Source organism: Bos indicus, chromosome 8 (genome assembly GCF_029378745.1).
Source record: "Bos indicus isolate NIAB-ARS_2022 breed Sahiwal x Tharparkar chromosome 8, NIAB-ARS_B.indTharparkar_mat_pri_1.0, whole genome shotgun sequence".
Lineage (NCBI taxonomy): Eukaryota > Metazoa > Chordata > Mammalia > Artiodactyla > Bovidae > Bos > Bos indicus.
In genome coordinates this window covers 71,321,530-71,330,982 of record NC_091767.1, presented here as the reverse complement: position 1 = coordinate 71,330,982, position 9,453 = coordinate 71,321,530, and the positions used below count along the sequence as shown (strand labels likewise).

The window sequence follows — 9,453 nt, the reverse complement described above, 5'->3', positions numbered from 1 at the left end:
AATCGCAGCACGCCAGGCGTCCTTGTCTATCACCAACTCCCAGAGTTCACCCAAACTCATGTCCATAGAGTCGGTGATGCCATCCAGCCATCTCATCCTCTGTTGTCCCCTTCTCCTCCTGCCTCCAATGCCTCCCAGCATCAGAGTCTTTTCCAATGAGTCAACTCTTCACATGAGGTGGCCAAAGTACTGGAGTTTCAGCTTTAGCATCAGTCCTTCCAAAGAACACCCAGGACTGGTCTCCTTTAGAATGGACTCCTTGCAGTCCAAGGGACTCTCAAGAGTCGTCTCCAACACCACAGTTCGAAAGCATCAATTCTTCAACGCTCAGCTTTCTTCACAGTCCAACTCTTACATGCACATTACCACTGGAAAAACCATAGCCTTGACTAGACGGACCTTTGTTGGCAAAGTAATGTCTCTGCTTTTCAATATGCTATCTAGGTTGGTCATAACTTTCCTTCCAAGGAGTAAGCGTCTTTTAATTTCATGGCTGCAATTACCAACTTCAGTGATTTTGGAGCCCCTCAAAATAAAGTCTGACACTGTTTCCACTGTTTCCCCATCTATTTGGCATGAAGTGATGGGACCAGATGCCATGATTTTAGTTTTCGAATGTTGAGCTTTAAGCCAACTTTTTCACTCTCCTCTTTCACTTTCATCAAGAGGCTTTTTGGTTCCTCTTCACTTTCTGCCACTAGGGTCCAAAACTTCCTCTGTAGATCATTCCCACCTCCTCTACTAATTGGGCAAGATCCTATAGTAGTTTTGCACCCAAAACTATAGTAGCTGATTATTTAAATTCAGCCCCTGTTAGCTGGCATTCACTTTCCACCAGATACATTCTACATAGCAAAGTAGCCTAGTTTGAATTTGTTTCTTGGGTTACTCCTTAAGGAGAGATTGATCCCCAAGGTAAGAAAGAGACTGTGTTTCTGACTCTGAGAATGTTCTCCTCCTTTTTGGCCCTTTACTTTATGTGTGTGTGTGTGTGTGTGTGTGTGTGTGTGTTTCTTCATCCTCTCTTTTTAAAAAAAAAAAAATGTGTTTATTTATTTGGCTGTGGTGGGTCTTATTTGCAGCTCACAGGATCTTTGATCTCAGTTGTGGTATGTGTGATCTAGTTCCCTGATCAGGGATTGAAAGTGGGCCCCCTGCACTGGGAGGGGGCCAATGCCAAATTTTTATCTTATATTCAAGCATGTGGCTCAAACAGTAAATAATTCGTCTGGCAACACAGGAGACCTGGGTTTGATTCCTGGTTCAGGAAGATCCCCTGGAGAAGAGAATGGCAACCCATCTCAATATTCTTTGCCTGGAGAATTCCATGGACAGAGGAGCCTGGCAAGCTACAGTCCATGGTGTCACAAAGAGTCAGACACGACTGAGCAAACACTTTCTTTATTTTCATAGTTGATTAACAATGTTGTGTTAGTTCCAGGTGTACAGAAAAGTTTATATATATATATATATGTACACACTACAATATTTAAAATAGATAACCAATAAGGATCTGTTTTGCACAGAGAGCTCTGCTTGATATTCTATAATAAACAAAATAGGAAAAGAATTTGGCCCTTGACTTTTGTGTTTTCTGTCTTTATTACTCTGTGGGTGGTTACAGGCAAAGCAGAGGGTAAATTACCCCAGTCACTCTGCTGCCTTTTCATCTGGAGAGAACACCAGTCCATCCACCTTCCTAGGGTCTTTCTATTCTGTACAATCTCCCTCAAGACCCTGGGCTTCTCCTTCTCTCTTTGTGAGAAGCTGCCACAAGCAAGGCTCAGAGCATAATTTACGGTTTGGAGCATCCATTCAGCAGCACAGCTATCTCTTTGGAGTCCTGGGATGGCCAACGATATAAATTCCCTTGCCTTTACTCACTTAAAGTTACACTTTTCCTAGTTCACCCCAGGGGTTGCGGTCTCAATATCCCTCTTAGGGGAAGCCATAATGATTACATCATAGCATAACCCAGTACCACAGAGGTATTCAGCTGCTAGCAAAGGCTACTCTTCCAACTGTACTTAAAAGATTAGCCACAGCCTCGTGTGTGTGCCTTATTGGCTTGTTTACCTACTACACAAGTCCCTAGAAATGAGGGCATTTTTTAGCTTCAGGGAACCCCAAATCACTGGTCTAGCTGTGGAAATTCCTGCCACTAATGTATTAGCTTGTTATGGGGTCATCAATGGCTCCTACATGGTCTGCATGAATGCTCATTTGCTTCAGTCATGTCTGACTAATTGTGAATCCATGGACTGTAGCCTGCCAGGCTTCTCTGTCCATAGTATTCTCCAGGCAAGAATCTGGAGTGGGTTGCTATGCCCTCCTCCAAGGGCTCTTCCCAATCCAGGGATCGAACCCATGTCTCTTATGTCTTTTGCATTGGCAGGCATGTTCTTGACCACTAGTGCCACCTCGGAAGCCCTTATAATAGAATTAAACTGATAAAATACGCCAAGTAGCTTCTTGTGATAATACGTATCCGCTAACTTCTACAGATTGAGTTTTGCTATTGTCTTTGGTTTTTTGCATGATGATAGTCTTTATCAAACCAGGGTAAATTAAATATTTTAGTATTTTACATTTAATTAACCAATTAAACTATGGATGGATCCAGTTTTAAAATATGAAGAGTGTAATGTTAGACATTACCATCATACTGATAGAGAGATTTATGTATCCCAATAAAATTACAGCTCACTTGTAACTAAAATTTACTAAAATTTGGCATTATTTACTACGAACTCGTTCTCAAGATATTTTTAAATGTATTTTAATTCACATCAAATTCAGGGAGCTGCTGCAGCCGTCCGCCCCGTGGCGCTCTCCCCAGGGAAAGAGCTCACCGGACGCGGCCCTTCCCAGAGCCGAGCTCGGCCCTTCGGCTTCCCCAGCTGTACAGAGGCGCGGCCCAGCCGGCTGAGCCCCGGAAATCCCCGGCTCCCCCCTCCCTCCTTCTGCGCTGCAGTTAGGCCGCGCCCAGAGGCCCAGTCCGCGGCAGCTCCGGCGGGTGATGCCAAATACAGCCATGAAGAAAAAGGTGCTGTTAATGGGGAAGAGCGGGTCGGGGAAGACCAGCATGAGGTCGATTATCTTTGCCAATTACATCGCTCGCGACACCCGGCGCCTGGGTGCCACCATTGATGTGGAGCACTCCCACGTCCGATTCCTGGGCAACCTAGTGCTGAATCTGTGGGACTGTGGCGGTCAGGACACCTTCATGGAAAATTACTTCACCAGCCAGCGAGACAACATCTTCCGTAATGTCGAGGTTCTGATTTATGTGTTCGACGTGGAGAGCCGCGAACTGGAAAAGGACATGCATTATTACCAGTCGTGTCTGGAGGCCATCCTCCAGAACTCTCCTGATGCCAAAATCTTCTGCTTGGTGCACAAGATGGATCTGGTTCAGGAAGATCAGCGTGACCTGATTTTTAAAGAGCGAGAGGAAGACCTGAGGCATTTGTCTCGCCCGCTGGAGTGTGCTTGTTTTCGAACATCCATCTGGGATGAAACGCTCTACAAAGCCTGGTCCAGTATTGTCTATCAGCTGATTCCAAATGGCCAGCAGCTGGAGATGAATCTCAGGAATTTTGCCCAGATTATTGAGGCCGATGAAGTTCTGCTGTTCGAGAGAGCCACGTTCTTGGTCATCTCCCATTACCAGTGCAAAGAGCAGCGTGATGTCCACCGATTCGAGAAGATCAGCAACATAATTAAGCAGTTCAAGCTGAGCTGCAGTAAATTGGCCGCTTCTTTCCAGAGCATGGAAGTTAGGAATTCTAACTTCGCTGCTTTCATCGACATCTTCACGTCAAACACGTACGTGATGGTGGTTATGTCGGATCCGTCGATCCCTTCTGCGGCTACTCTGATCAACATTCGCAATGCCAGGAAACACTTTGAGAAGCTGGAGAGAGTGGATGGTCCCAAGCACAGCCTCCTTATGCGTTGAATATTGCCAAAATACGCTCTCTGAAAATGCTTAATTGCCTTCCCCCCACCCCTTTTTTTTCAATATTCATAATGTCGTGTGCTTATAAGTGGGCTTTGAAATGTGTGCTGCTTATCATTTTCATCTTTCTTCCCTTCTCCCCAGTCTTTTGGACTCTATTTACTCAGTTATCCAGTAGAGCTTTAAAGATGGCCTTTCTGAAAAGTTGGTATGGGGTAACACTAAAGTGGGTGGTGGTGTATGTGTGTATGTGTGTTCTGATTACCTGGTTATAGTAGATACACAAAGCCTTTACAATATCTTCTGTATTCCTTACAAGGTTGCAAAGATGTAATGTTATTTTATCAGCAAGGTATTAAAATGCGTTTATAAATTCTTCTGGCTTCAATCATGAATAAACATTTGCTGTTAGCAGTTAAAAAAAAAAAAAACAAACACATCAAATTCAGATTTGGTAATTTGAGTTGTCAATAAAGTGTGGAATATTTTCCAGTTATGGCCAAATGTGGGAAAGGAAAAACCCACATCACAGGTCTACATCATGGCTACCACCCTTTCAGATTATTCACCAGTGTGTCTGTTTAGTCAGTGAGTTACATGGATATATATTAACCCAGGGCTTTACTGTACTACAAAAGCTATTTGTCCTTTCTTTTTGTAAAGACTTTTTCATTCCTTCTAGCAAAATACTGAGGTTACACTAAAAATAAACCCTGTCCATTAGTTTTAGATTAAGACCATCACGAGCAACATTGTGGAGAATTACTGTAAATGTGTGTATACTGATTGCTCCAAGTTGTACCAGTAAATTACCATGGACAAAATCTGAAGTATTATAGCTAAATGAAAAGAATAAGTTGCTTTCGGATGCAAAATCCACACTATCTACTTCCAGAAAAAGGACACGGAAAATTAAGGAAATCATCTGGGTGATTTACGACTAAATTTCCAAACAATCAAAGCTTGAGTAGTTGAATTACTCTATCTCCCTTCCCCAGTTCCCAAAGTATACATGGGTCCAGCCAGAATAGTTTTTAAAGTTCATGTATTTCCTAAGTCCTGGTGTTTCACAAGAGAGAATACACAATGAGAAGGCTTCCGGTCCCAGTGGCATAGGATGTTTAACAGGGCTTAATCACATCCATAAATGTCTCTCTCAAAACAAAACATCTTGCTTATGAATGACGTCTGTTGCTGTGTGATGTTTCTTTCAGGTGGTGAATTCGCAGATGAAAAATGACTAACACGCAATACCCCAAATAAATTCTATCTCCTCCATCTCTATTGCCCACAAACTTCTTCCCACACACTTCTTCCCTCTTGTTTTAAGAGAATGGAAATAAAGGCAAAACAATCTAGACTGCCAAATTCCATTGTGTACAGAGGAGTCATTTTCTTCCGAGGGTAGTATCCCAACCTCTTTTCCTCTGCCTTTCATTCATGTCCCTGTTGTTGCTGTTGTTGTTTTTATTTTAATTACAGAAAGCAGTCTTGTTGGACTCCTGCCCATGAAAACTCAGAAGCACTTTTAAGTTGTCTTTTTATTATCAACATATCCTAGTGAGAGATTGTCGAATAGAGGTGACTGAAAGATAACACTGCACCAAAGGATACTGGCACATACTTGAGTCTTCTCTGAGCAGCAAGATTAAAGAACTTCTATAATGTAGAGCTGAGAAGGATTTAGAGACTGTCTAACTCACCCTCTTTGTATTAAACCCAGGACAGAGGCACGGACAAGCCAATACCTCCTCACGCCATGTGCTAGTAGGTTGCTACAAAAAGTAATTGCTGCTTATGCACTGTTAAAATTTGCCTTTGATGTTGGAATATATTCTTAAATAAATGTGGTTATGTTATATATCATTTTAATGCACATTTTCCGTTTTGTTTGTTTTTCCTAAATGGCTTATTACTTGCTGTTTATTTTGTATTCATTAAGAGTTCAGACTATGGAAATGGTGTTAGACAGAAAGCAAATTTGTTTTTGTGTTAGACAAAAAGCAAAATTCGAGCAATTTTCTTATTCGAGTTCAAAATGAGCAGTTAAGAAGTGGAGACGACTCGCAACATCAACAATGCATTTGGCCTAGGAACTGCTAATGAATGTACAGTGCAGCAGTGGTTCAAGAAGTTTTGCAAAGGGGATGAAACTTGAAGATGAGGATCACAGTGGCTGGCCATCAGTAGTTGACAATGACCAACTAAGAGAATCATTGAAACTGGTCTTCTTACAACTACACAAGAGTTACCAACGAACTCAACGTTGACCCTTCTATAGTAGTTCAGAATTTGAAGCAAATTGGAAAGATGAAAAAGCTCAGTAAGTGGGTGCTTCATGACAGCTTTCTGAATCCCAGCAAAACCATTACATCTGAGAGGTATGCTCAGTAAATCGAAGAGATGCACTGAAAACTGCAACCCCTACAGGTGACACTGATCAACAAAATGAGCTCAGTTCTTTTCCATGACAATGCCCAATCACACATCTCACAACCAATGCTTCAAAAGTTGAGTGAATTGGGCTCTGAAGCTTTGCCTCATCTGCCATATTGACCTGCCCACTCACCAACTACTGCCACTTCTTCAAGCATCTCAATAACTTTTTGCAGGAAAAATGCTTTCACAACCAGCAGGATGCAGAAAATGCTTTCCAAGAGTTCATCAAATCCCAAAGCACAAATTTTATGCTACAAGAAGAAACAAACTTACTTCTCATTGGCAAAATTGTGTTGGTTATAATGGTTCCTATTTTGATTAATAAAGATGTGTTTGAGCCTATATATAATGATTTAAAATTCATCTGAAACCACAATTAAGTTTATACCAACCTAATAGTTCTACATAACCCTTAATAAATTGCCTTTCCCACTCTGCCAATCTACCTAGTTGCTAACATAGCACAGACTCAGGATTAGAGCCACTGCCCAAAGCCATGTGGCTGTTTAGACCTCAAGTTAAATATTTTAAACAGGAAGAACCAAATACTGACTAAAATTGAGATTTTCTAAAGGAATCAGGTAAGTAAACACAGAGGAAAAAATTAACAAACTTGAATTATACTTCCTCTCATGTAATCCTTATTTCTTTTCCAGAGGATGTTAATAAAATAGAGAATTAGGAGAGTTTGAAGGAGGAAGGGATAAGCAAAGATCTTGATGACTCCCCAAAACAAGTAATTCATGGACTATTAATTCCAGTCTCATCTATTAAAATTGATAAACCATGGGTTTCTCAGCCATTCTATAGCACCCAATGGATTTTTTGGTGAACTGAATTAAGTAAATGTGGAGAACAATATTAAATCAGATTAAGCTATCTATTGTATTTATTTCATGTTGTTTTGCCAGGAGGAGCAAGATTCATTTCTGTGAATCTTGTATTGCATATTTTCCCTCTTGCTTTATTGGTTTAGGAAATCCAGACTTACATTTTTAACCTCTTTGTACCAACAATAGCATTTTTATTGCATATATTTAGTATACTAACACTAATTATACAACCAATTTATTTTTTTCTCTTATTTTTAAGTTATTTTACATTCTTTTTGGAATGAGCTATAGTTTGAATCAATCATATAATCCATAAATTAATCAGTTTTTCTCATTTCTCAAAACAAGATGAAATGTTTATAGGCATAAGCTGGAAAGAAACATGCAGGGTAAAACGTATTCTATGTAGTGGTAAGAATGCCATTTATAAAGCTTAACCAATAAATAACACTCTCCTTTGTCTCCTGCTGCTAAGTCGCTTCAGTCATGTCCGACTCTGTGCGACCCCATAGACGGCAGCCCATCAGGCTCCCCCATCCCTGGGATTCTCCAGGCAAGATTACTGGAGTGGGTTGCCATTTCCTTCTCCAATGCATAAAAGTGAAAAGTGAAAGTGAAGTCGATCAGCCGTGTCTGACTCTTAGCGACCCCATAGACTGCAGCCTACCAGGGTCCTCCGCCCATGGGATTTTCAAAGCAAGAGTACTGGAGTGGAGTTCTCCATTGCTTTCTCTGCCTTTATCTCCTACATATGAATAACTCCATTAGAACTTGATGTAAGTTGTATGATAATATGCAGAAATAAACAGGACCATCCTCAAGGAAGCAGAACTTGGAAAATCAATTACGCTTCCTTCTCCAGCGCAAAATTAATTTTCAGATGTTAGGTCCTTATAATGAACACTATGTACTGCCTTTGAGGTCAGGGAGATGTGCTGCAAAATGTGATAGAACTTTTAGTCTAAGGTGGACCTGAGGCAGGTGTGTGTGTATTTGTGGTTCCCCTTGGTGTCTGCCTTCCATGTCCAATTTCTTCCAGTTTCAATCAATCTCAATAAAAGCTGTTAAAATAATTTTCCTAAACCACACTGTTATTACTCTCCTGCTCACATTTTCAGTGGCTCCCTATTACCTGCAGAGTAAATCCAAACTCCTTGCAATGGCCACTTGGAATTCAGATACTAAAACTCTCTGCTTTTTGAAATTCTACACATTCTTCAAGCCCCAAATTCCTCTCTCCCAATCCCCTACCTGAAAGTAGTTTCTCCATTTTGTGCTCTTATACCACAGGCTGCCAGTAATTATAGGTATTTGTGCTCATTTGGGGGCCTAGTTGTAAAGAATCAGACTGCCAAGGAAGAAGACACAAGAGACATGGTTTCAAACCCTGGGTCAGGAAGATCCCCTGGAGGAGGGCATGGCAACCCACTCCAGTATTCTTGCTTGGAAAATCCTATGGACATAGAAGCCATGGCAGGCTGCGCAAAGAGTCAGACATGACTGAGCATACATACATACATGCTCATTTTATCTCTCAGACTCTATTGTGAAAATATGGATAGTAGGAAAAGACAGTCTTTTTCATCTTCCTGTAGTTCTCACAATTCTTTGCACAGTGAAGACACTGAACAAATGTCTATAGAACTGAATCGAACAGTGGTTAGTAAAATTAAGTTGGCATTAGGTTTTATATGTGCAGTCACCTTCTCATAAGACTATACCAATCCTTCTAGTCCAGAGACTGGAATCCATCAAAGCAAAGGACAAAATCTGGAATTACAGATGCCTGATATACTTGAGACCACTGTGGTCAACAGTATTCAAATAAACATCCCTTAGTTGGTTGCTTTTAAAGATGGTAGTAAAATATACATAGCATAAAACTGACCATCTTAACCATTTTTTAAGTGCACACTTCAGTGTTAAGTACATTCACACTGTTGTACAACTATCACTACCATCCACCTCCAGAAAATTTGACATCTTGCAAAATTGAAACTTTATACCTATTAAACTGCAACTTCCCATTCTCCTCTCCCTGCAGCCACTGGAAATCCTCTTCTACTTTCTGTCTTTAGGAAGTAGATGATGCTAGATTGCTCACACAATCCCTCACAATGGCTATTGTGGATAATGCTGTTATGAATGTAAGTGCATTAAAAAAAAAAAAAAAAAAAAAACCTCTTGGAGGCCGTTTTCAATTCTTTGGTGGAATATCCA

The 9,453-nt window shown here is 40.9% G+C and overlaps 1 protein-coding gene across 1 annotated transcript; it reads left to right on the top strand.

Moving 5' to 3' along the window:
- Positions 1–2,805: 2,805 nt before the first annotated feature.
- On the top strand, positions 2,806–4,337 carry LOC109563139 (ras-related GTP-binding protein A). Its single transcript, XM_019966369.2, has one exon. It carries the CDS (start codon positions 3,020–3,022, stop codon positions 3,959–3,961), a length of 942 nt encoding a protein of 313 aa, XP_019821928.2. The 5' UTR covers positions 2,806–3,019; the 3' UTR covers positions 3,962–4,337.
- Positions 4,338–9,453: the final 5,116 nt, after the last annotated feature.